General features: G+C 38.5%; 4 protein-coding genes and 1 pseudogene across 4 annotated transcripts; 1 reads left to right on the top strand and 4 right to left on the bottom strand.

Moving 5' to 3' along the window:
• Positions 1–1632, bottom strand: LOC131797224 (neuropeptide FF receptor 2-like). The gene is made up of 2 exons (XM_059114848.2): positions 1567–1632; positions 1–1129 (listed from the first exon to the last, which is right to left on the bottom strand). The coding sequence occupies exon 2, from the start codon at positions 1075–1077 to the stop codon at positions 1–3; it is 1077 nt and encodes a 358-aa protein (XP_058970831.2). The 5' UTR covers positions 1078–1129; positions 1567–1632.
• A 2711-nt stretch (positions 1633–4343) lies between these two features.
• On the bottom strand, positions 4344–5599 carry LOC131797225 (growth hormone secretagogue receptor type 1-like). Its single transcript, XM_059114849.2, has one exon. The coding sequence runs from the start codon at positions 5493–5495 to the stop codon at positions 4344–4346; it is 1152 nt and encodes a 383-aa protein (XP_058970832.2). The 5' UTR covers positions 5496–5599.
• A 9577-nt stretch (positions 5600–15176) lies between these two features.
• On the bottom strand, positions 15177–16265 carry LOC131797235 (neuropeptide FF receptor 2-like). The gene has a single exon (XM_059114853.1). The coding sequence runs from the start codon at positions 16263–16265 to the stop codon at positions 15177–15179; it is 1089 nt and encodes a 362-aa protein (XP_058970836.1).
• Positions 16266–22653: 6388 nt separating this feature from the next.
• On the top strand, positions 22654–23433 carry LOC131797226 (uncharacterized). The gene has a single exon (XM_059114850.2). It carries the CDS (start codon positions 22654–22656, stop codon positions 23431–23433), a length of 780 nt encoding a protein of 259 aa, XP_058970833.2.
• A 2220-nt stretch (positions 23434–25653) lies between these two features.
• Positions 25654–26586, bottom strand: LOC131797227 (E3 SUMO-protein ligase gei-17-like; annotated as a pseudogene).
• Positions 26587–27911: the final 1325 nt, after the last annotated feature.

Raw genomic sequence — 27911 nt, 5'->3', positions numbered from 1 at the left:
TTAAGCGTTTCTGCTGTACGAGATAATGTGTACTCTAATTGAATGGGTCTGAAGGCAGCTGTCTCCCTGGGAGCTCGTCATCGTTCGCATTCGGTAGTTCTCTAGCAAACTTGATAACCTTCGACTGAGGCCGTTACAATGAAAACATTGCTTAAGGCCATCGCGGTAGTTCTTGCTGAAGATAAAACAAATGCAGGGATTAACTGCACTCCATGAATGCACAAGAAATTCATAAATGAACGGGAGAATTGTCTGAAATGCACAAATGGGTGGCGATTCCCCATTCCACAGAAACATTTTAAGAAATAAATAGATAAGCGGAAGAGTCATGCAGGAAACGAAGGAGATCATAATGGCCATTGCCAATCTGACAATCTTCCTTAGCTGTTGATCTCGATGGCCTTGGTGACAGGACAATTTCTCTTTAGTTTTTTTGTTCTTTTTTCTTATTGTCCATGCGATAATACCATACAGAATAGCCAGGACACAAATGGGAATGGGGATGAAAGTGATAAAAGTTGCCGTAACAAATCCTCTGTGCGTTTTTACATGGTCGAATGCTGGTCCCCAATTCATGATACAATACGTTTCATTTTCGTGGGGGATCAGTTTGAAGCTGTAGAAATAAGGTGCGTGGATGGCGATGGCGACAAACCACGTGCTTAGAATGCTGATCAATCGTACTTTTGAGGAGATAAGTTTGGCCTTCAGTGGAAAGACGACAGCGATGAGCCTCTCTATGGAGATCAAGAGAAGGCTTCCTATAGAAACCACAAGAGAAACATCTGAAAGAAAGTAGGCAAGTTTGCATAGAATGTTTCCCAGCAGCCACGGGCGATCAACTTTCCAGGATTCCGAGCCTGAAATGATCTCAACGATCTTCACAGTCATGATGGTCAAAGGCATGAAGAGGTCAGATACAGCCATGTTGAAAACTAAGTAGTTGATGGATCTTCGTAGCTGCTTGTTCTTGTAAATAACTACAAGAATAGAGATATTTCCGAAAAACGAGACCAGGAAAATTAAAATATAAGCCACCGCTTTCGTCGTTACCTCTACAGCGGAGTCGGCCGTCATCTCACAAGCTTGATACGAGTTATTAGAAGCTGCATGGCTGGTTGTATGTGAGCTGTTTTTGGAGAACATTTTTACGGTTGTGTTCATAGTCATAACTTGTTTTGATTATCGTCAATCCACGAGAGAGCTATCGCTTTTGTGAAAGGAGCACTGAGTTTCGTTTTGAAGTATTAAAGGATGGGTCCTATTTATTTGAGAACTGAGTCGTTCCCTTTTGAAGTTAATTTATTTAAATGAATAGAAACAAATGATGGATGAATGCAAATATTCATGAGCCGACATAGTAATTACCATTGACGTTGAAAATAAAATTCCTCACAAAAAGGACTTTCCTTAAATAGATCAAGAGCAAATGAAAGGGGAAAAAATGGAAAATATGATTGTGGACCATCAAAAGAAACATCGCACGACTTTGTTTCGGCACAATCCAACCCGCGTTTGAGCGACATCTACAAATACGTAGATTTTAGCTTCTTATAGTTAGCTGACCTTTCTAGTGTGCTTTAATAAAATAACAAATTAAATGTCTTATTCCATGAGGTTCGCGGGAAAAATTTATCCTCTTGTGGCGCTCAATTTTCGTCTCTCCGCATTATTTCACGTAATATCAGCAACTGACGTGTTCGATTCAGTCTGACAGTTTAGGCGACACCCTTTACCATGTTTTATTGATTTTCTGTCGCCATCATATTCCTTTCCACCCCCAACTTGTCTCACATGCCTCATTGATATTCAAATTTTTGGCAGGTTCATATCACGCCTCTACAACTATTACGGCACAGGTCATATTAGGCTTCAATGGGGGAAGGAAGGGTAAATACCGCATGACGTTTGCCAAAGCCATGTTCATTTAGCAACATCCGATGTTGCTTTCAATTTTATTGAAGTTTTCTACCACTAATTACTCAACAGTTTTCTTTCAAATGACATGCAAGCTACCTAAGGCTACGAATCAAAGGGAGGTCTGACACCCATTTTTCTTTTCCCTGATTCTTTTTCTTTTCTACTCTTCCCTTCTATGCGTAGGCTGTTTGCTTTTGCATTATCGAGCATCCGGTCTTATACAACAGTAGACATAGCTGGTGTTGGTAAACGCAAAGTAATGCAGAAGGGTGCTTTTGCATATAAAGCTGATGAGAAATGTATGTCATAAAAATTTACTGCAACGTTTCAATATTAACGCTTGTAAAATGCCTCTGAATCAGTTAAAAAATATATTTCTCTATAAAGATGGTATGATTCTTTGCTGTTTGATTCATCTCTTCTTGATAAGAGGGCCTTTCACTGCATCATCGGACGTTTCAAAGGCCACTTATCGCCCGCTCGTGACGTTCCCAGTTTACAGTGATCTTGGAGTCGCGATGTAGCCCCAATAAAAGAGAAAACAGCGAAACTGTTCGTTTAATTAAGTGCATTCTTTTGTTTTACTTTTATTCTAATTTAGTTTCACACTCTCCTTTCTTTATATAACGTCTAATTTTACATTAATAATGTCGTCGCCGAAACATCATGTTTTAATCTGGCTACATTTTGTTTTTAAAAGTCGTGATATGGCCGCAACATGTTTTGAAAACACGAGCTAATATATCCTCTTAATTCACGTCTTTCGTGTTCCAAAGAAAATTGCAGGAGCGAGATAAAAAGGACCGAAAAGCATGATGATAAATACACTGCATCGTCGTGCATGTACTTACTAACGCACCCAAAATAAGAATTAGATAAGAACTCCGCTCGATTATAAATGTATTCTTTGTCCTGCTACAAAAACTCATAATCATAGAGATAAGACGTTGCTGGGGCCAACCGGTTACCTGAAATTATGCTCATGACTAAAGTGAGAGGTTGTAGATTATAGAAAGGAAAATATATAGTTGATATGAAAACCAGAGAAGGAAGAAGCCTTGCGGTTTATAGCTGAAAATAGAGAGCAAACAAACAAAAAAAGTTGAAAATGGGACATCGGAACTACTTGTAACATTTGTAGGCGAAGGTGGATTGCGTTTCTATGAAAAAACTTATCAGTAATTAGTAACTGCAAATTCTAATGAAATTGAAAAGCCCAATAAACATCAATTTGGCAAACATCACGCACTATTTACTCTTACTTCCTCCGTTTTTACCAGTTATTAGACAACTGACAGTTGCGTAGAAGTGTTATAGACCTTGATCCAGGTGTCCTCTTCTTGTTTGAATAATTGAACAAGAATAGCCCTCGATTCACCTCTATGCATTACAAGATGATAGTTGGTTCTACAATAAAAGAGCGAATATGAAAATCAAATAGACAATAATAAGGGGCAAGAATTGGGGAATTCCTAATTCAGTTTTAGGGACCAAGTTCAAATTAGACAAGTAAGACAAGTGGAGGCCAAAAACAATAATAATAAGAATAATATGGTAAAAAGTATCCTCATAATCGTCAGACTGAATCGAAGATGTCTACTCTGATATCAACTGGCGTTGGCCAGAAAGACTGCAATTAAGCACTACGAGGAAATAAAGAATTGGTCCACGCTTATTGTGCGTATATTGAGTAGGAGATACACGGGGGAAGTTTGGAGAGCACGAGGGAAGCGAAGGAGTTACTCGAGGCGCAGCGAAATTAAGCCTGAAAGTCTTGAAACCTCGCAGCTAAACTCAACGGGAACTTTCAGCCGAAGTGTAACTGCACGCCGTGCGTGCATGAGGATTATACCACGGTAACTCCTAAAGAATTAGATAGGACTTTCGCGCGCGCTATATTTTGAGAAATTTTCTTCCGCGAAACTCGTGGAATAAGTCAAATAACCATTTATTTTTATGAGAGCAAGCTAAAACGTTCAGTTAAAAGGAAGCCAAATTCTCGGTATTATGATATGCAAATAATTATTAGATCATCCCTCATAGCAAAAAATGCGAGTGGAATAAGTGGCTCAATCGTATCTCTGCCGCTAAGATCTGCACGATTGAATCGACCATCTGACTTAGAGAACAGATTCATCGTGACACGAGACTATTGTCCCCATGGTTCTTGTGGTTATCTTGTGGTTAAGTCCATCCTCAGTGTTCCTCTCAAAATCAACTTAACATTGCTAGACATCTGTGTCAAACTTCTAAGGTCGATGTGCATAGTTTATGATATTCTACCGGTTGGACGTCGTCATCGCTTTAATTATCAGTTACCACATAAAGTTACAACTATCTGAGTCAAACTTTAAGGGTTCGAGGTGCATACCCAAAGATTTTACTTCTGCTTTTCTGAGTTAGGATTTTAATAAATAGCGAGCTCAAGCGTTTCTGCTGTACGAGATAATGTGTACGCTACTTGAGTGGATCTGAAGAGAGCTGTCTCCGTAGGAGCTCGTCATCGTTTGCATTCGATAGTTCTCCCGCAAACTTGATAACCTTCGACTGAGACCGTCACAATGAAAACATTGCCTAAGGCCGTTGCGATAGTTCTTGCTAAAGATAAAACAAATGCAGGGATTAACTGCACTCCACGAATGCAGCAGAAAGACAGAAATAAATGGGATAATTGTTTGAAATGCACAAACGGGTGGCGATTTCCAATTCCATAGAAAAATAAGAAGAAATAAATAGGTAAGCAGAGGAGTCATGCAGGTAACAAAGGAAATCACGATGGCCATCGTCATTTGGACAATTTTCCTCAGCTGCTGATCTCGATGGTTTTGACGACAAGACAATCGATCTTTACTTTTCTTGTTCTTTTTTCTTATTGTCCATATGATAATGCTATACACAATAACCAGGATAATTACGGGAATGAGGATAAAGGTTATAAACGATGCCGTAACAAATCCCTTGTGTGTTTTCAGGTGGTCGAGTGCTGGTCCCCAATTTAAGATACAATACGTTTTATTTTCGTAGAGGATCAGTTTGTAACTGTAAAAATAAGGTGCGTGGAAGACGATGGCGACACACCACGTGATTAGTATGCTGATCAATCGTACTTTTGAGGAGATAAGTTTGGCCTTCAGTGGAAAGACGACAGCGAAGAGCCTGTCTATCGAGATCAAAAGAAGGCTTCCGATGGAAACCAAAAGGGAAACATCTGGCAGAAAGTAGGCAAGTTTGCATAGAATGTTTCCAAGCAGCCACGGACGATCAACTTTCCAGGAACTCGATCCTGAAATGATCTCAACGATCTTCACAGTCATGACGGTCAAAGGGTTGAAGAGGTCAGATACAGCCATGTTGAAAACGAAGTAGTTGATGGATCTTCGTAGCTGCTTGTTCTTGTAAATGACCACAAGAAGAAAAATATTTCCGAAAAACGAAACCATGAAAATAAAAATATAAGCCAGAGCTTTAGCTGTAACCTCTACAGCGGAGTCGGCTGTTATTTCACAAGCTTGGTCGGAATTACTCGAAGCTGCACGGATGGTTATCTGTGTACTGTTTTCGGATAAGAATGTCATGGTTGTGTTCACCGTTATAATTTTCTCTGATGTTCGTCAAATTTACGAAAAGGCTATACAAAGTTCTTAACACGATCACTTGTTTAATCGCAGCACTGAGTTCGTTGAAGTCGCCGTATGGTCTGATCAAAGTTCTTAGGATGGGTCCTATATACTTGAAGATTCGTCTCGTTTTAAAGTTCATTTAAATACATAAATACAAATAAATGACAGATGAATACAATTAAATGGGGGCAAGGCTGACAACGAAAGCAATCATGATTATGCATATAGAATGTCGAATTTAAAGGCTAATGGATGGGTGACTTATTTGCATATATAATTCTAGAACTGTCTTCTTACAACTCCATGGTAATGACTTTCCCTTGAGATAAAACAAAAGCAGATAAAAGGGGAGCAGATGGAAAGTCTTATTGAAGACTATTTAAGTATGCTGGATCAAGGACGCCGTGTTTTTTTTCTTCTTTTTTTTTTCTTTTAAGGTTTTATTCATAATCTTAGGATATAGATTTTTTTTCTTCATGAGGCAGAGCTTTTTGCCAAGGGCTGGGTAGTTTTGAGAGAATTACAAGTTATGCACAATTTTTTTTATTTTATTAATTTGGTTCTTCTCTTTCGAAGTTTCTAGTGTGTACATCTGGTGGCAACAGTCACGAAAATAATAATGATAAAAAATAACACTCGGCGACCTATAGTTTTATTAGAGGATATCAACACTGATTTTTCTTTATAAGCGGGGAGAAGTTGTCCGCAGACGAACTTGATATTGCTAATCTTGACATTGCCGTGTTGTACACATGAAGAATTTCGGCATCTCGAGGAGTGATAAAGGACTCTTGTTCGTCGGAGCTACCACTACTTTGTACATTCACTGCACTTAGGGTCCAGGCTGGATCTTGAGGACTCGTGAGGATCGTCTTAGGCATTGCTGCAAAACCTGGACTCGGCTCAGCGTAGTGTATAGTCTTCAGAGGCTGTCTGTCACAAACAAATATTTTTAATTTTTATTTATTTATGTTGCTTAGCCTTGTGATCAAATTAAAACTTCATTTATTACTCACAGAGAAGATAAAGTGAACATATAATGAATGTTGTGTACTGTCATAAAACACTTATAAGTGTTCAGCCCGTACCTCCTCAGAAAAGATATTTCTACAGTTTTAAGCATACCTTAACTTGTACGTTTTTTCAGCAGCATGTGTTTTTGTACATTCCTCTTCAGGAGCAAACAGTACGTGTAGAATTCGTATCTGCTTTATGTTTTTTACGACAGGGTGAACATATAGCTAATGGAAGATAAAAGAAAAGTAATAAAAAATACCCTATAAGAAAGTTGTGTGTTTTATTCTTACGTGAGCCTATCGGCACAGATATATCAAACAACTGAGACACCTCCTTGGCCATGGTAGGGTTGATCACGTCACGACTTTTGACGCTAGTAGGTGGTCCTTTGTGCCCTGAATACTGACACAGCTTTGAAGGTCTCCAGTACTTGCCCATACCATGGCGATGGCGAGCACAAACAGGTAATGTTTTCACTTCTTCATGAGACAAACGGTCGAGGCCAGCCCTTTGCAGGATGACCTCGTATTCTTTCAGGTTTGCTAGTGACAAAAAACAATTTTTTTGATGTGTAGTTACATCATCTCGACATTCATACAGAAACACTGTCTCCGTGCGACCACGTGAGGATCCGCAGTCTAGGAGACCCTCTTTTGACAAAGAACAGGCATCCGCCAGGATTACTTGGTTGTTTCTATTTTTACGTCCGCTAACCCTTGTAAGCGCTGACCTGTAACGTCTGTTGGAATGTAACGAAATACATGCAGCCCACCAAAGTACTATGGACACTATCTGAGGCTAATTTTCACCTGAATTCATCATCATTCATGGCAAGAATATAAAACTGTTTCACTTCAGGATTTCTGGCGGCGGAAGAGTTTTTTTTTTTACTTATATTTTACGTATTTGCTTGGATTCCGCTGTTATTTGGAGAAATGAGTGCTGTCACGCGATAACATTTTCAAGATTCAACACTTCAGCAGATGGTAAATGTAAATTATTTTCTTTTTCTACCTGTTTTTCATCTTCCTTTCTATTTTAACACCAGATCATTCTATCTAGGATAGTATTTGAGCGCCTAGCAAGGTTTAAAGTGACATTTACCACGCTATCCATGTACGTATTGACAACAGAGAAGTGTTTCATCGAAGTAGCTACATAACGGTAAACACTGCAACTTTGAACGCTTCGTACAAGGTCAATATACTTTGGCCGAAAGATGTTTTTCCAGAAACGTAATGAATATCCTTCTACTTTCTGATTCATCACTATGATTGCTTTCAACAGCGTTGGATTTTGTAGAAATAGTAATTTAAAATCATCTCCAACGCTCTATCCAATTTGATATGCAATATTGGAAAATTTATTTTTCATTCGCTTGTGCAGTTTTTTCGATATTTATCGAATGATAGTGCATTAAAAGGCCTTTTTCTTCATAACTGTGTAGTTTTCTCATTATTTTGTGTTGCGGTAGTGATTTTTGAACCGGTTTTTGAAAGGGCATATTTTGGGACAGATTTTGTTGCTATCAAACGTAACAAGTTCGCGGCTCGATATTTTTGGTTCGAAACTGAAGCAAAAGAAATACATTTTTAAATAGTATTAGGTAACCTCTAATTGGAAGATAAAAATCGGCCGATTTTAATTTTTAGCCAGAAATCATCGGTCGTTTCTTAGGCGCAGGGGCTCTTAAACGTTCATGATCGTTAGATTTAACAGCACCTCTTAGTTTCGTTGAAGTCACCGTTTTGTCTGACCAAAGTTTAGTGAGGGTGGTTTCTATTTATATGTAAAGTTTTTGTCTTCAAGTTCTCATTCCAATTAACAAGACATTAATGCAAATATGTGTGGGCAAACTAGACACATTAAGCAATAGTAACGTTAAAAATAAAGTATTGCTCTCGTCCCACAATATAACAATATCGACTTGCCATTGAATTAAAACAAAAGACGATATAAAGAAGCGGGGATTTTAACTTGCAATTATGATAATTGCAAGTTTTCCTTTTTTTCTTCTGACCGGTTTTTTTTTTTTTTTTTTTTGCTGAGAGCAAAATAACTCGTAGCTTAGAACATGTAATCACAAGTTATGCTCATTGCTTTGTTTAATTTTTTCCTCAAAGTTAAAGTTTGATTATTGGTTGTAAAAATACCCACAAAGAACACTTAAGAATAATTACAAATATATATTCTGCTTAGAGTATTACAGTTGCATTAGAAGAGATTTCCGTAACAAGAGGCCTCTAAGCCTTCCTCTTGAGCAAAAAAAAAAAAAAAAAAAAACTGACCTTTGGGGGATTTAAAACAAAAACAACCACAGACAATTGTGGTCGGTCGGCTTGTTTGATACTGCAGATAGTTTTAATCACAATTTTCCAGATATAATTAACTATAACTTTGGCGGTGGTAAAACTTGCACATCTTGCAGCCTACCTTTTTTTTTCTTTTTGACCTCAATAAGCTCATAAATTTACATGCTACGGTTATTTTTCCTTTATTCTTGGTTGGTCATTCAAAACGTTAACTATCAGGCATGCAAGAGTGTCTGTTTTGCATTACACAACAGCAAGGTTAAAATCTTTGTGAGCTCAATATCAAAACAAGCAATTCTTCTTAATACGATATCATTATCAAATATCTCTCCTTTCTTACCGTGTCAAATCAGGAATAATCCACAGCTACGTAATCTAGAGGAGAGAAAGAGGTTTTTTTTATTATCATTTGCGAGAAAGTGACTATGAGATGGAAAGAACCTCCCAGAGAATCGATAGCTAAATGGTGGAATAGAAAATTTTGATGTAAAGTTTGTGATAATTCAATAGGGTCGCTATACGAAGCTGGTTTGTCAAATAACTGGTTTCATGGAGACGTATATTTAATAATTACTCATCGCAATGGACTTGAAATTTTTTTTAAGTATATACCACACAGACACCAAGTATTAGTTTATCTCTTTCAATATCACCAAAAATGATCGGAAATTAAAGTCTTTAGCGCAATTTTGTCTCAAAGGCTGCTCAGCGGTGAATAATACTAGCTATTAACTTCCGAATTAGCAAATCAGCGCCGCGAAAAGCGCTATTTACCTGCGTGGCGCATACTAACTTAGTTTAATAGATGGAGCCGGTGTCACAGTGGATTTGGGCCCCACTCGGTCCAAATCTGCTAGCGGATATGGACCCCCCTTCGCAGATTTGGACCCCCCTAACTAACTTTCCTTTTAAGCATCCTTTGTATCATACTTAGTTACTAATTCTATTTGCAAGCTTTTTTGTCGATGTTCTTTTCAATCACAACACAACATTTCCTCAATAATGGTAAAAGTGGAGACTATTACATCGAACTCAATCTTATTTTCTAATTTTAACGATTACTAACTGTTGAGGGATCCGAAATAACACCTTAACAATTACGAAGACGTCTAGAGTCTGGCAATCTGCAGACAATGCAGAGCCACTCGCCCTCCGAGGCAGTCTTAAATCCCTCGCAGCTCATGTGTAACCTTTCCTCGCACAACTCGCACTGTACCATGCCGTCCTAACACTCGGGCAATTGAACAATGACAAAATAAATAAGTGTCACAAGTTTGTCTCTTATTGAATCTAGCGGTGCTCGGCTATCGTGGAAAAGGTTCAAAAACGACCTCTCTTCAGACATTAAACTAAATTCTTGCCCATTTTCCCTTCGCCAAAAGAAACATCCGACGGGATGCCAGTTCGAATGCATTAACGATACGAATGTTTTGAATCAAAAACATACTTTAGTACGCACTGGAACGTAAAGTATTATCAATTTTTACGAGAACGGATGTAAGGATGATGTTTTCACTCAGTTTCGTGGGGGGGGGGGGGGGGGGGGCCAAATCCGCGGAGGGGGGTCCAAATCCGTTAGCGGATTTGGACCGGGGGAGTCCATATCCGCTAACGGATTTGGACCGGGGGAGCCCATATCCACCAGCGGATTTGGACCAGGGGGTCCAAATCGCTGGGACACCGGCGTTGGTAAACGCATAGTAATGTTTCAGGGTTTTTTCGCTAATATAGGTGGGAAATTTATTTCTCATCAAAACTAATTTCAAATTGTTGCACATTCTCCCGAGATTTAGTACACGGAACCCAATGAACTAGCCCTCCTTTCTGCAAATTTGTTTCCGTCATTAACGAATAAGTTTGGTAGGGGGGTCCAAATCTGCGAGGGGGGATCCATATCCGCTGGCGGATTTGGACCGGGGGTCTAAATCCGCGGGGGTCCGAATCCGCAGTGACACCGGGATGACGTATCGAGTCATTTGAAGTACTACCAGCTATCCCGCGAAAATTACAAGTTAATTTTGTTTCGTTCCTGTCATTTTGACCACGATATGGTATGTTCTAAACATCCGAACACTTTAAGAAACATTGGAAATGCGGTGAAAGTACTTGTTAACAACCACAGCACAAGGGAAATGTGAGGCAGTGAAAGAAAGCTAGACTGACTGGAGATGTTTTCGAAGTTTTCGGAATTAAAGTTGTGGGCGGATCACATGGGTAATATATTCTCGAGAGTGAAGGCTATTATTTAACTAAAAATTGGTTCGTAAGTGCCTATCTAGGCTATCTGCACCAGTAGACAAAACCAGAATTCTCTTGACAAAATCAAAGGACAAATTGTGTCATGACGAATTTTTGTTTCGATTTTTGCATCCGTTTAAAATTTCAAAACCGTCAAACTTCGTCAGGGCTTGATCTGCTCATGAGACCAGCTGGCATAGTTTACCAATGGACTCAATCTCCAGTTTCAGGATTCATCTTACGTCGTTTCAAAGTTTTAAAATCCACGAGTTTCTCGACAAAAGAAAGTTGCCTTCCGGGTAAATTTTAGTGAGTTGAATGACAAGCTGGTGGCGGTTTTTACGACAAAAGGCGTTGAAAACTTAGTCTCCTATCACTGCCTCACATTCTTCTTTTTGCTCTGGATGCTAAAAAAATACTTTTACCACATTCCCAGTGTCCTCTCAGGCGTTCTAATATTTAGAAAATACCAATAACTGTTTTATTTTTTCCAAATCAGGGCTGAAAAATCCAAAGCCACTCCAATCTTTGCTTTCCATCAATCAAGTAAACATTTTAAATGATAAAATTCTCTTTAAAATGTAAAATTCTTCAGTCCATTTCAATAGCTTTCGATTCTAATTCCTTACACTAACTAATTTTGGTTCCAACTTGTAGAACCCGCGAAACAAGTCATATGACATGGTGAAAAATTTGCACAACACGTCATGCATAACATTAAGCTGGGTTTGTCCAATTGATTTTGATGGCCGCAAGGAAATGTCGAGATTGTCGCTCAAAACCGTTGTGGTCCATAAGAACGTCACATCATTAATGACGGGAACAAATTTGCAGAAAGGAGGGCTAGTTCATTGGGTTCCGTGTACTAATTCTTGGGAGAAACTGCAAGGATTGTTTCAGAGTGTAAGCGCGTTGTTTTGTAAATATAAACGCTGTAACCTATTTTTACTCGTTTTTCGGTGTCCTTTTAAGCAACGCGATATGTCTGTTATGATCTGAGTGCCAAATTTTATTCTTTAATTTTGATCTTTTCCACACTGTGCGTAGTTCATGACCTGATATTTCAACTTAAATTATCGAGAAGGCGCCTTCCGATCACCTTTGTCTCCTTTGTAAGTCACGGAAGCGCGCAAGCGTTACGACCGATCATATTTCGGCAACGTTTTAGGACAACTCGGCACTTACCTCCATTCAGTTGCTATGAAAACCAAAAATCTTCAACGTAGAAGATGAACGAACGAAGTTTGAACGGACAAAAGGAGATCTTTGTCAATTTTCAGAATCATGCAAATGATCTTTGACCCGAGCGCAATTGAGCAAACACATGGATTTGCGTTGTTTTTAAGCAGTTGGTGGATGGAAGCTAGAGAGATACCCGCGGGTTTAAGGCAATCTGTGACCTCATTGGTGTATAAACTATGCACTAATATAATTTTCAGCCCGATTAACGCCTACATTTTGAGAATTCTATCGTACAAAGTAGTGAATTTTTGATGCAAATTAAGGTCAAAGAGAAGGGTCTCCTTTGCCGATCACGTTGGTATGAAAAATATTTCAGCTTAAGTTTCCATATTTTGTCTGTGAACTAACTGAATACATCTCGTAACTTGTAGCAAGATAGAATTCCGTGAGCTACATTGTTGCGGTCGCTGCGTGCTGGACAAAATTTTTGAAATTTACACTTTCGATCGCTGTCCACAGGGGTGGTCTGGCCAAAAATCATTTTTGGCCTGTGGCGACACAAAAAAGGAGAATTCCAGAACAACTAAACCCTGTTCATGGGCCAAATTAAAAGAAAACTTTTTTACGACGGGAAGTCGAGAGGACCGCACTTAAATCGTCTCATTGTCAAAAAAACTTTTCTAGATGATGCATGCATGTATATTGTATTTCACGTAGATTTGTTTCTAGATATAGCCTTGGGCATTGAAATAACTGTCCTTTTCGCCATTATACCCATCGTTTAGAAAACGTTCACCTTGGGATTTCCCCTTTTGGATTCTAAGTGAAAGCGAGATCTAAAGTAATGTTTATTTCGCAGTTACAACTTCCTCACAAACATTCAATGTTGACACTATTGCCATTCCTTTTCACCACGAGCAAAACAATAGATTTTAAAACATATTGACGGAGTGAAACTTTTCAGTTCACACATTTAACATCATGCCGAACCTTCAGTATTCAGAACGGCTTTGTTAAAGCAAATGCATGACGCCTTTTGAGAATAAGTTCAAGTGAAATTTCAATTCTAGCTATTTCAACCGAGTATACCTCGGGAGTACTAAAGGTTCATGATCGTTTGTTTTAAGCACCATTTAGTTTCGTTGAAGTCACCGTTTTGTCTGACTAAAGTTTAGTGAGTGTGAGTTTTATTTACATGAAAAGTTTTTGTCTTGATATCGTAATTCCAATTAACAAGACATTAATACAAATAGGCGTGGGAAAACCTGAAACAGTAATCAATAGTAATTTTAAAAATAAAGTATTGCTCTCGTCCCCCGTCATAACAACATCGACTTCCCACTGAATTTAAACAAAAGACGATGTAAGGATCGGAAGGGGTTGTTTAAATAACTCTAAGCTTTTTTTTTTCCTCAGATCGTTTGTTGTTGTTGTTTTTTCTTGGCTGAGAAAGTTAACTATCAGGCATGCAACAGTGCATGTTTTGAATTAGAAAACAACAGCTTTAAAAAATTTGTGAGGTCAATGTCAAAACAAGTTATTTTTTCTCATACGATCAGTCAGTATCAAATATATCTCCTTGCTCATCGTGTAAAATCAGGTATAATCCGCAGCTACGTAATCTACACGAAAATGATTTTTTTTTATTAACAAGCAAGTGACTCTGTGATGGAAAGAACCTCCCAGATAATCTATGAATGATTTTCTAAATTACTTCTGCAGTGCGCAGTCCGAACATTCTTGCTAAAAGTCTGCCATTATCGTGCTACGCTCAATTATACACCTAAATCTTAAATAACCCAACGATCATCAAAGCCTGAGTTTAATTATTAAATTAGCAAATAAAGTATCACAAGATAGGGCGTCTATGAGGATTGTTACTTAACAACATGCTCTCGACTAGAGTAAAAAATTGTAGATGACGGAAAAGAGAAATACGTGGTCTCATTAAAGAAACAGGGAAGGAAGAAGCCTTAGAATAAATAGCGAAAAAGAAAGAATAAACAAAGGAAAGGTAGAGATAAAAAAATTGGGCATTGAGACTCTCTTTACATTAGCCTCAGGTGCTGTGCATGTCATGTGAAAGAAAGTTGATCAGTAATTATTAGCCGAGGAATGTAAAAAACATTGAGAAACATGAACATGGCTTTGGCAAAAGTCACGCGATGTTTACGTTTCTTATTTTCTCTGAAGTGTATTATCACCTGTGCAACAACAGATGTGGAGGCGTGAATGGACGCCTAAATTGTCAGACCGAATCGAAAATATCAGCTGCTGATAAAATGGGGGGAGGAAAATTAAACCCTTCAATGAAAAAAATTTTCTTTCGCAAATATTATGGAATACTTCAAAGAAACTTTTTTTTTTTTAATTTTTTTTTTTTATGAAAGCGCGAATGGGAGGCCAGTTAAAAAGAAGCCAAAAGGTTCAGTTATGTATATGCTTGCTTGAATAAGGGTTTTTATCACTTTATTAATTAGGAGAAGTTTTACATTTCTTTACATTAATTTTTTTTAACATGCAAATGATTCTCAGATCATCCATACTAAAGGCAAGAGCTACATTATTAACAAAAATTTATGACCTTGCAATAAGAAACCATCAAACGAAGAGAACAGATATATCGCAATATGAGCAAATGGTTCATGTGGTTAAGTGTGTGGCACTAAGATCTTAATTGAACACTCCACAGTGTTCCCTGTGTGCATACCTAATGATTATCCTGAATATTTTCTTAGTAAGGATTTAAATACATAGATACATATATATATATATATATACATAGATATAAAATAGGCTCCTGATAGTGCTCAATCTTTTCTGCTGTAGGAGATAGTGCCTATGCTACTTGAATAGTTCTGAAGAGAACTGTCTCTGCAGGAGCCCGTCATCGTTTGCATTTGGTAGTTGTCTTGAAAACTTGTATTCTGCGACCGAGGCCATTACAGTGAAAACATTGCCTGAGGCCGTTGCGGTAGTTCTCGCTAAAAATAAAACAAATGCAGGGATTAACTGCACTCCACGAATGCAGCAGAAAGACAGAAATGAATGGAATAACTGTCTGAAATGCACAAATGGGTGGCGATTCCCAATTCCACAGAAAAATTGTAAGAAACAAATAGATAAGCAGGGGGGGCATGCAGGAAACGAAGGAAATCATAATGGCCATTGCCAATCTGACAATTTTCCTCAGTTGCTGATCTCGATGGTTCTGGCGACAAGACAGTTTCTCTTTAGTTTTTTGCTTCTTTTTCCTTATTGTCCACGCGATAATGCTATACACACCGGCCAGGACACAAATGGGAATGGGGATGAAAGTGATAAAAGTTGCCGTAACAAATCTTCTGTGCGTTTTCATGTGGTCGAATGCCGGTCCCCAATTCAACTTACAATACGTTTCATTTTCGTCGAGGATCAGTTTGAAACTGTAAAAATAAGGTGCGTGGACGGCGATGGCGACAGACCACGTGCTTAAAATGCTTATCAATCGTACTTTTGAGGAGATAAGTTTGGCCTTCAGCGGAAAGACGACAGCGATGAGCCTGTCTATGGAGATCAAGACAAGGCTTCCGATGGAAATTACGAGAGAAACATCTGGCAGAAAATAGACAAGTTTGCATAGAATGTTTCCCAGCAGCAACGGACGATCAACTTTCCAGGAACTCGATCCTGAAATGATCTCAACGATCTTCACAGTCATGATGGTCAAAGGGTTGAAGAGGTCGGATATAGCCCTGTTGAAAACGAAGTAGTTGATGGATCTTCGTAACTGCTTGTTTTTGTAAATGACCACAAGAAGAAAGATATTTCCGAAAAACGAAACCAGGAAAATAAATAAAGCCAGAGCTTTAGCTGTAATCTCTACAGCGGAGTCGGCTGCTATTTCACAAGCTTGGTCGGAATTACTCGAGGCTGCATGGCTGGTTGCCTGTGTGCTGTTCTTGGAGAAATGCCTCACGGTTGTGTTAACAGTCATTATCTCCCTTGATACTCGTCAATCCACGAGTGAGCTATCCAAAGGTTATATTTGGGATGGTTTATTTTAACAGCAACACTGAACTTCGTTGTAGTCACTGTTTTGTTTGACCAAAGTGTTAAGGATGGGTCCAATTTATCCGAAAAGTCATTGTTTTGAAGTTAATTTCAATAGATGAATACAAATAAGTGTGGGTGAAGATGACAATGTAATCAAGTTTGACATCAAAAGTGATCTACCCGCTAAAGGAACGACTTGCATTGGCCATTTCTATTAAAAGTTAATGACGGTTCTTTCACTTATTTGCGATAATTTTGGAACTGGAAGGGGTTTAAAGGCAAAAATGTTATCCCACGACATAACAATATCGACTTTCCATTAAAATAACACAAAAGCAGATGTAAGGGAATTAAATGGAAAAAACTAACTGAAGACTATTAAAATATAGTTTGCAAAGGAGGCTGTGTTTTTCTCAGGTATTATTCATCAATTGTTTTGATACTCCTCAAGTCGGAAATTCTCTGCTAAGGAACACATAAGAATCAAGAGAATTACAAGTTATGTTCATTGCTTTTTTTGAAGTTTGAGAAAGTTTGAGTTTGAATATCGGTTGTAAAAACAACTAAAAAATACACATAACAATAATTTTAAACATATCCTGTTCGGTGTCCTCCACTTTAATTTCTTTGGTTTGAAAATTCTACCGAGGTAGAGACATTTGAATGAAAAGGCGGTCGCAGCGGGCCATTGTAGGCGCAATTATTTTAAGTAAAACTGGAATTCATTTTGTGGCCTTGGTCTTAGTTAATGTACAGGTGTTATTTATGAAACCAATGAATAAACGAGCCGGTTCAAAGCAATCATTTCTTTAAGAGGAGAGAGCGAAGAAAACAAGTCATCCTACTCTCGAAGGCGTAAATGTAATAAAGTCTTTAATGTAGTAAACAATTGGTTCATACATCAGCGTGTGTTCATCTAGATATGAAGCACGCGGAAGTTTGGAAAGCACGAAAGATGCGTAAGAGTTGCTCGAGGCATAGCCAAACTTCCCAAGTGCTTCATATCTCGATGGACGCACAGCTAACGCATGAACCAATCGTTTTATAACATTTTCAACCCAATGGTTTAAATGTTGTAAAAGGGTTGATATTCTCTCTGCTACGCTTCAGCGCGTTAATAATTTTGTTTCAGCAAATTATTTCGCCACGCTGTAAACGATCTTGTCTTCGATTGGTCAAAAAACTGACAGGTGAATTCATGCGTGTAAGTGAACTTCATTTTCTGATTGAATACAAAATTCTCAAGGGATTTGTTTGCTGATGTCGTGAGCGTGCGCAATTGAAATATGAAGCACGCTCACGCAATTGAATTTGATTAGACAAATTTACGCGCTATGTTAGAATAAAATTAGGTCCTAAATGTAATAAAGTCCTAAATGTAAGAACATTTGGTCCTAAATGTAATAAGCCTCCAATGGAATCTTTTATCTGCGTTAGAGCATTGTCATTTATAGCGGACATTCACACTGAGATGTTAAAGTGACAGCGGTTGCACCAAAGAATCCTTTGACCGATATTTATGGCATATTGCGGGCTCGCTGATGTTAATCAGCGTCTTTTTATTTTCCAGAGAAGTAGGTCGAGAAGCACTGGCTACAAACCCTTATACTGATGTGCCTTTGGCATCAAATTGACAGAAGTCAAAGTAATGAAAATGATGACCACTACCTCTCTTTTTTTATATCATTCGCTCAGACTCTTTAGTGCAACAGATTTTGACGATATACTTGTGTGATCAGTGCTGAAGTTAACACTTTATGAACCAAATTACTAGGAAAGGAAGTCCACCAACCTATTCGTTAGACAGATTCCGGGCTCGGAAGCGCAATGATTTTTTGTACTGTCTTCCCTTGCCAGATGTGTATGGGTCTGCATGAAATATATTCATATGTTATATTGACCGAGCGTGAGGTCAAGACGGCTAGATATTGGCCGAGTTCTTTTGTTGCCCTTTCATGGGCCGAGGCAATGTCGAGGTCCATAAAAAACGCAGAAAAAGGCCGAGGTCAATATCCAGCCGTCTCGACCGAATAAGCTTGATCAAGAGAGAACATAAATTCCACAGTCAATCTACAGTTTTTAGTTCATTTTTTGTCTTCACTCTCCTACCCGCCGTGAGGGGAGAAATGAATAGATAAATAAATACATTAAGAAAAAAAGCTCAACAGTTTCCACTTGTATTCATATGGTACATGAACTGATTACCAAGGTGGAGTGAAGCCATAGAGGGCTAAAAATGTAATATCCCAGCTTCAAAATTGAATAAATCAAGATAGTCATTCATACAAATGAAGTCAAATGCTTCATTAAAATCAAGTGACACTGAATAACATTGATGTGCAAAATTTTAATGACACTCATTATACTAATACTTTTGTTTTGGATTAACAAGCTAAATCATTTAACTTGTTCTAAAATTGTGCAACGCTACTGACGACTTTAACACCAACAATAACATCAACGATAGCGGGCTAGTTTATCATCAGTTGTAGTCAGTTTTTCCTCATAGAATCCTAATGATTACGTACCAATCCAGTCCATCCACTTGAACTTTCAGCCAAGCATCGGCCCACATTGGACTGGAAATTATTTTCCTCAACTCGATCGATAAACCGCTGAGAGACAGATCATGCGATTACCGTGCTTGTCATTGAGTTCAGTCGTCGATGACACACTCCTGATTTTTTTTGTTAAACGTCTGTTTTGTGATTGGCAATTTGAGCCGGCGATTTGTGAAGATGTGCTGGTCAGCAGTTTCTTTGCAACCTGCCTTTTCAATGTAAGTCGGTGAGTGTGTAATTTGGTGCAGACCCATGCAATACCTTACTCGTTGGTCGGATTTATGCATGCATTTCAAGTTCGGATTTGTACATGCATTTCAAGATCAAGAGAACATATTCGAGAGTTTGAGAGTAATAACTCTCTAGAGTGCTGTCACGAGGTCCGACTTGGGAGACAAAATGTGCCTACTAAAAAGGTCCATTCAGGCAAGGAAAGAAAAATGTATATCCGAGCCTGCAAATTGTACGACCTACAAGTCAGCGGACCCCTGTGTCCAAGTTTGTATTTTGGATCGCTCTGACGAAGGGTTAATGCTCGAAACGTCAGCCTTTTAACTATTTACGGTGGCTAATTAACGTCTTCAACTCAGTTGTTAACTCTAAATTACCTGCCATACTCTCCCACCAACGCGGTACCACAGTTTCTTTAGAAACTTACCCCTTTGTAATTTGGTTTATGACTTGTTAAATCCATCACTAATCACACAAGTATTACGTTATCACAGAAAACAACCGGAAAAACCTTAAAACTCAATGTCAAAACAGGCAATTTTTCTTAATACGGTATCAGTATCACATATCTCTCCTTGCTCTTTGTGTAAAATGAGGTATAGTACTCAGCGGAGTAATCTACACGAAAAGGAGTTTTCTATTATTTTGCGAGCAAGTGACTCTTTGATGGAAAGACCCTCGCAGAGAATCGGTAACTTATGGTGGAATATTGTGATAATTCAATGGGGTCGCTAGACGGAGGCTGTTTGTCAAATATCTGGTTCCAGAAAGACGTATGTTCATAATAATTAATAATTATTTCACGCAGTGGAGGTAAATAATTATATACCACGCAAATACAAAAAAATTATTTCTTTTAACATCACGAAAAATGGCCTGAAACAAAACTCTTGACGCGCAATTTTGTCTCAACGGCTGCTCGGAGGTGAGTAGTACTTGTAATTAACTTCCGAACTAGCCAATCAACACGTGCGAAAAGCACTATTCACCGCCGTGGCACATACTAACTTGGTGTATTAGATAAAGCTCGCGTTGGTAAACGTATATTAATGGAAAAGCAGTTTTTTCACTAATGGTGGGAAATTTATTTGTTATTAAAACCAATTTCAACTTTTTAAATGCTACCGGAATCATTAAAAATCATTAAATCATTAAATTTTCACCGTGAATATTACCCGAGTTGTGTGACCTCATGTATCGAATGTACTAGACCTACGGTATTTCTGTGAACATAATCCTTTGTTTTATCATCTAAACTTAATCCCCTGTCGTTATTGAAGCTGCCAAAGAAATATTTATTTTTTGGTGAATATTTTTGTCTGACATACTTTTCCTATGTCGAAAAGTAGCATCAAAACAAAGACAGTTTTAACAATGACCGATATGACACAATCTACTGAGCTTCAAGCTTTTAAAAGAGCAAAGGATGGTTATAAAGTTACTCTAAAAATTTCCTTGTGTATTTCTGTTGTTCTTTCTTGAGACGAACTCAAAGTCCGGTAAAATTTACTTGATAGCGATTATGAAATGTACATGGTGCGCCTACTTGTCGCCACCGTTAATTGGCATAAATCACTACAATTTGTACAAAAGTCTAACATAACACTCTTATCTTGTTTATTTATGATTTTATTAGCCGTTTCGATTATTTTATTACGCCTGGGTATTACTTTTTGAAAGGAGTTCAGGTTTTGCGTTGTGTTTTCCCCTCCCTCATTTATATCATAAGCTAGTCACGCAATAGTTGATACCGACACAAGTGAATATTTACCATTTATAAAGATTTTTGTTTACGTTGAATTGAAAATATTAAAATATGTGCTTTCTTCACTAATCGTTGTTTCAGCAGCAGCGAAGCAGTTAAAAGCAGTTGTAGCTTCAACGCTACTGAAATTTTTAGTATTCAGTCGGGCGAGCAAAGCGTGATGCTCTGGGAATAAAAACTTTTAAGGGCTTTTTACATGATATCTGAATGAGTTTTGTACAAGAACGAGTTCATACCGGTTGCCACATTATAACCAGCGTAAAATTTATTCGAAATGGGTCATTTCTGAAGGAGTTTATTGGGGTTTTTATTACAGAACGAAACACTCATTCTGGACGACCTTTTCTACCTGTACAATGTAAACGCTGCACGGCTCTCATATTTGTATGAATCATCTGAGGGAGCGAGGGAAGCATTGGAAAGACAGAAAGGGACATGAAGACTTGTTTTTACAGGCAAATTGTTGCCACTCCCACACGGATAAGACTTAAGCACTTTTTATAATTTTATAGCGGTCGTTTTCGAAACTCCAGGCGCCCACCCCCGCCCTCTTATGTAAAGGGGTCCCCCGTAATACGTACGTCTATTCGCTAGTGCGGAAGGGCCCTTTACCACCGTGTGCATAACTACGCGTCCCCCCAGACGGCGGAGAGCCAACAAAGTGTTCAGACACTACTTCAGAAAACTCCGCCTCTGACTGAATTTTTGGTAGCCTATTGACCAATTCCCAATCGAAACTTAACTCTGACGTCACGCGTAATTTTGCTCACGGTGGTAAGTAGCCTACTTACCGAAGCCAGATTGTATGAATTTTCCAGACATCTTGAGTACTATCTGTGATACAAGCTTGCTAATTCCCCCATCAGCTTTTGGAATCGACTTAACCCTACCTTTACCATGGCCGGAAATTTCGTTTGGCACCCTACATCTGCTATTGGAACCACGATTCCACCCAACACCGAGATTTGATCAGTGAGTGGGGTAATTTGTAAAATCATCGACATCTTTTGGCGTCTCGAAGATGCCGGCACGCGACAAAACAAGATCAACTTCATTTTCTGGATCTGAAAACTTGCAACTCCGCAAGTGACATGAAATGTCTTTTTAACAATCACGCAAGGGAACGACTTAGTCTTCTCGATAACTAAACCCACAAGTTCCACCAGCGAAAGATTTAGCTAAATAGCAAATCTCCATGTTAGCATGTAAGATGAGACGCTAATAAAACAGATCAGTTAGCTAAATCAGTATGTAGCTTGTCAATCAAATTGACCACTGTAACCATACTTTGACTTCAGCCGGCAAAGGAATCATCGATGTATCTGGACATTTTAGTTTTCTGAATGCAGTAATTCCTAAAAGGTTTGTTTATATGTCATGCAAAGAGGAAAAAAAACCCATCTATTGGTATTTCGGAGGTTGACTTAGGCCTAGTTTATACTTCGCGCTACAGTCGAATTTAATTCAGACGAATTTAATTCCATTAAATTCGTCGTTCCGTCGACATAAATCGTGGCGTGGTTTTATGCGTCGAAATCAATACGGTCGAATTTAATTCTCTTCCCAAATGCAGTGTCTCTGGTCAGAAGTGTCATTTGAAACAAACATGGCGCGGGCTAAAGCTCTGAAAACAATTTTGCTCGAGAAAATTTCCAGGGAAAGACAACGGCGACGTCAACTACGGCGTAATATGGTAACATTGGTGTTAATGAGGAAGAGGTTTATCGTACGACTTTGTTTGCTGACGTGTCTCCTGTTACAGTCAAGTGAAGATGAAATCAGCGCTCGAAGACCTCGCAGTTGTCGTCGCAGTCATAAAAACACAGGTTGGTGGGAATTGGTCTGGGCGTCCTATCATGAAGGAAGATTTAAAAAAAAACTTTCGTGTATCAAGGGATACGTTTAACTTAATTTTGAAGAGTCTTCGACCTGATATTGAGAAAGATTTTGACACAGAGCAGCTTGTTTCTGCCGAATGTAGGCTGGTTATATGTCTTTACAGATTAGGTAGAGGTGACTACCTATACACCATTGGGGAACTGTTTGGCCTTGGTGTGACGACCGTTTACAAAATCATAGAGGAAGTATGTGAAGCGATCATAAGAAACCTGTGGAATCCTTCGGTGCAAGCGCATTTTCCAATCACCAAACAGAATATTATGAAGAAAATGGTGGATATGACAGCGTTTCGGCAATTTCCCTGCTGCTGGGGTGCTGTAGATGGGTGCCACATCCCCATTCAGTGCCCTCCTGGCGGTCTGAAAGCCTGTAAAGAGTATCATAACTTTAAGAACTTTTATTCAATAGTATTGATGGCCATTGAAGATGCACAGGATCGTTTCATCTGGGCAAGTGTTGGAAATTCACACGATTCCATTATTTTCCAGTCCACTGATTTGTGGCACAACATTACTGAAAACAACATCATACCATCAATTTCTCAAGTCATTGAAGGTACTGAGGTTTACCCGATGATTTTGGGCGATTCTGCTTTCCCATTCAGAGTGTGGTTAATGAAACCATATGGTAATGCTAACCTTACACCTGAATAGGGCTATTTTAACTATTGTCTAAGCCGCGCAAGAATAGTAACTGAGCGAGCCTATGGACAACTGAAGAGCAGGTGAAGAGTTTTGTATCGAAAGCTAGAATGTAGACCAGATTCGGTGAAACTTGCCGCGCTCGCGTGTATTGTACTTCACAACATCTGCATTACCACAAAGGACAGCCTTCCTGTCCAACTGGCTTTGTCAATTGATCCTTTCACACAAAAGAAAAGGTCCAGAGAAGAAATACGAGATCTGTTGCAGATGCGCAACTGCCTTAAGAGAAAGGATTCATCTCGCAAAGCTGGAGCAATAAGGGAGGCTCTGACCAGGAAAATGTGGCAGGAAAAAGAAGCAAACGAACTGGAAATGTAGACGTGATTAAACCAATTTTTTTGTCATCCATGTTATTTTCAAAGTTCTCCATAGATTGTAACAAATAAATCACTTCACATTTCATGTAAACTTCATAAAAGCAACAGTGTGTTGTTCCATAAAATATTCAACGCCCCTGTGAAGTTTTTTGTTAGACCTCAAACTCCCGCTAATTCCAGCAACAGTCTTAAACTTTAGCGTGTATTTCAAGAACCTGCTACTAGCCTTCACGCCGGAACGCGAGTTCTACGCTCTTAATCCACGGGGGTAGAAATGAATATTTTGTGGAACTGTCTCAATTTCAACTTAGGCATTACATGTACAAGTCCTGCAAATCGGCATTACATGTAAAACTCGCCTACTCCTTTATTACATTTCTTTTCAGTACACATAACAGAAAAAAGAATCAAATTTGACCAAAGGTATTGAATGTCATGACATTCCTAATACGTTTATTGCATTACTTCTCATCAATGCTTTAAGCGACCCATTTTAAATGCACGTTAGAAATGCACAGGTCTCGAGTTCATGTTCAAGCAAGCAATGATAGTCATTGGATCAAGGAATACTATTAATATCTGACATTACATTGAATCACTGTATATTTTTCAGGCATTACATACAGTACCATGAGATAAACACTGTTATGATGAGAATTACAATACTGTAATTCAGTTGTTATTTCCTTCATTAAAGAAATGTATTGATTCTTTCACCATATTTTTTTTGTATTCCAACTTTTGTAATATAATTTCAAACAAATTAACAAAGGGTTATAAAAAAACGAACGAAAAGATTCAAAGTGAAACACAACATTTGAATGATTTGTAAACCATAATGTACATTTCAGTAACACACATTATGATATCCTGTTCCTTTCATGTTTTCGAGGGAACAACTTTGAAAGGGTATCTACACTGTCACCAGATGAGATGTATTTAGGCTCATTTATGTGAAGGGTAGCCTTGAGGAGACAGCAGTACTTGTTTTCCATTGCACAAGTTTTTGTTTTGACTACTCATAACCAAAGTAAAGTAAATTAAACATAGAATTATTGAGGATCGTATCTTGACAACCAAAACATACCAAACTACCTATGGTGGTATCTCAGTGCAAAGAAACCACATGGGAACTCAGGTAATATTTTTGATACCTCTGCTGCCAAAAATTGAATAGTTTGGCCTGCACCTGTACATAATTTGCATCCACTTCGGGAACATTTCCAGGTACACCTTATAAGTTTGCTATCAGCTCATTCAATCAATTATGACAGTTAACGGTACAAAACTTACTGGTCTGACATGATCACCACCTCGTTGATATTCGCTTTAAAATGTGTTTTCAAAGTGCCTTTAACACCCCCACCCCCACCCCCACCACCAACTGTTTCCCCCATTTTTTCTCTCAAATAAATATTTGTTTTTTTCTGAGCAAAATTCCACTGTTTTGTCTTAATTTGCTTAAGACCTGGATTTTTATAGATAACAACAACGACCAACTTGGACCACAAGAAGCATGGCTCCATTCCTGTTTGACATCACAGACTGCTTTCAAAGAATTTTTGCACTGCAAAGCAGTTTGTGATGTCATGAACAAGGAATAGATCCATGCCCCTCACAGCTTGGTTGTGTTTGAGATAAAAACAGACTTAATTTGCAAATTCTTTGAAAAAACCAATATTTAAACAAAATGCTACAATTCTTGAACCATCATATCAGTGCAATATTGAGATTTCTGCTGGTGGAAAAAGATTATTTGAGTTATTGGCACTTCAAGACCATAGTGTAGAAGGTTCTTTTCAAAGCAGTTCCAAAATAACTTTAAAATATTAGAGTGCATGCCAAGACCCTTTCAAAATTGATACAACTGTGAAACACCAGATTGTCCTTGTGAAGTCATAGTTGACTGACCGTGATGTAGGAGAGACTGCTCATCTTTTTTTGGAGCAGATGACATCAATGGTGTGTACCCAAAGGATGGGGTACTTGGGTGACTGCTGCTAGCTCTGGGATTGGACACAGATTGTTGTGCAAAATTATGGCTTTGATGATGAAAATCATCAGAATAAGAACTGCTATAAGGATGGAAATTACCATGGGGTTGCATGTTTGGATTGCTGTTGGGTGTTAGTAGGCCACACATCAACTGGAAGTACCTAATTTCCTGTTCTCTAGACTGCTTCATATCTTCCCCTAAAATTTGCAAAAGTTCTTTGGGGGGATCATTCTCAATAGTACTTTGAAGTAGTTCAACAGCTTTTGCCATCTGCTCAGTTTTAGCTCTTTTAGAGGCAGGTTTCTTTGCCAAGAAACGTTTACCCTTGGATGGGACTTCTCCACTGCTATCCATAAGGCTGGATAAAGTGCTTGCACAGTCATCATCATCACCATCAACTTCTTGATCATTCTTGCTGGTATCTTGCTTGTCTACATTTCCAATATGTACAGAGGGTTCACATGCATTTTCTCGTTGACATTAATCTCTAGTTTTAACAAGTACATAAAGAAGGTCAAACCATTTACCATATCCCCGTTCTTCAACAAACCTTTCAATACCTGAAGCAGTTTTCATTGTCATGCAGATCTGCTTACACGTACTAATGCATGACTTAAATTTATTTCTCATTTGTTGCACTTGGAAAGGAAAATCACTCCCGGTGGTCTTATTGTATTCGACGTTCAGCCGTTTCTGCACCATCTCATAAGCTTCAGTGTTGCTTGCTTTCTTAGTATTGCAAAATATCAGTTTCTTGACCAGCTGGTCATCATTAATGATATTTACCATGTCAGTGATGTGATCTTCTCTCCAAGTCGCTCTCCGCCCAATTCTTTTCTTCCTTTTCCCACATTCAGAACTCACCATTTCACCTTCCTCGATGAAATCTGACTCTTCTTCTTCTTCTTCGCGAATACATGTTGTAAGATCCCTCTGACCATGGTCTTTGTCATCCACTTCGCTCTGACAATCTTTGACAAGCTTTTCTGTACAAAGAGCACACTTGAGACAATACCCAACACGTTTATTTGGTTGCCAGCCGATAGCTTCTTCATTAACTTCAGGAATCGAACATTCCGATCGAACACATACACTTTTACAACACGTTATACAAGAATACTTCGTTTGTCTCTCATAATTACTGCAAGAAAATGACAAACTTTTCCTTCAAAGCGTCATGGCTATGAACTACAACGTAAACTCGCGCCGAAGTGCCCAAGAGGAATTTCTGCGCATGCGGAATACTTGAAAAGCTCGCCACGGGTCGCTGCGGGTCGCCAAAATAAATTGAAATACATTAAGAAATTTTATGCATTTCATTCGACGCGAAGCTAGCGCGGCGTTAAAACTGAAGACGCTTTATCGATATTTCATCCGTCTTACCAAGACGGATAAAACGTCTAGGACGAATTTAATTCGTTTTAGACGTCGCACTATCGTCGAATTTAATTGCTTGTGGGACCTTGAATTAAATTCGTCTGAATTAAATTCGACTGTAGCGCGACGTATAAACTAAGCCTTATCTTTGAATTTCTTTGTCACGCTTGTCACGCAACTGATATTATAAGTTAGGGAAGATGTATAAACTGGAACTCAAATCTGGCTAGAATGTGGTAGAGCATAATTAACGTGATCATCGAAACAGCTAATGAAATCATAAATTAACGTGATCATCGAAACAGCTAATGAAATCATAAATAAACAAGATAAGAGTGTTATGTTAGATTTTTTTGCAAATTGTAGTGATTTATGCCAGTTAACGGTGGCGACAAGTAGGCGCACCATGTACATTTCGTAGTCGCCATCAAGTAAATTTTACTAGACTTTGAGTTCGTCTCAAGATAGAACAACGCAAATACACAAGGAAATTTTTAGAGTAACTTTATAACCATCCTTTGGTCTTATGAAAGCTTGAAGCTCGGTAGATTGTGTCATATCGGTCATTGTTAAAACTGTCTTTGTTTTGATGCTACTTTTCGACATAGGAGAAGTATGTCGGACAAAAATATTCACCAAAAAGTAAATATTTCTTTGGCAGCTTCAATAACGACAGGAGATTAAGTTGATAAAACAAAGGATTATGTTCACAGAAATACCGTAGGTCTAGTACATTC

This window comes from Pocillopora verrucosa, chromosome 14 (genome assembly GCF_036669915.1).
Source record: "Pocillopora verrucosa isolate sample1 chromosome 14, ASM3666991v2, whole genome shotgun sequence".
Classification (NCBI taxonomy): domain Eukaryota; kingdom Metazoa; phylum Cnidaria; class Anthozoa; order Scleractinia; family Pocilloporidae; genus Pocillopora; species Pocillopora verrucosa.
This window is presented reverse-complemented; position numbering and strand designations above follow the sequence as displayed.

Bases quoted from the DNA above. Each gene is read 5' to 3' on its own strand.
- LOC131797224 (XM_059114848.2), bottom strand. From the start codon at position 1,077: ATGACGGCCGACTCCGCTGTAGAGGTAACGACGAAAGCGGTGGCTTAT.
- LOC131797225 (XM_059114849.2), bottom strand. From the start codon at position 5,495: ATGACATTCTTATCCGAAAACAGTACACAGATAACCATCCGTGCAGCT.
- LOC131797235 (XM_059114853.1), bottom strand. From the start codon at position 16,265: ATGACTGTTAACACAACCGTGAGGCATTTCTCCAAGAACAGCACACAG.
- LOC131797226 (XM_059114850.2), top strand. From the start codon at position 22,654: ATGAAATCAGCGCTCGAAGACCTCGCAGTTGTCGTCGCAGTCATAAAA.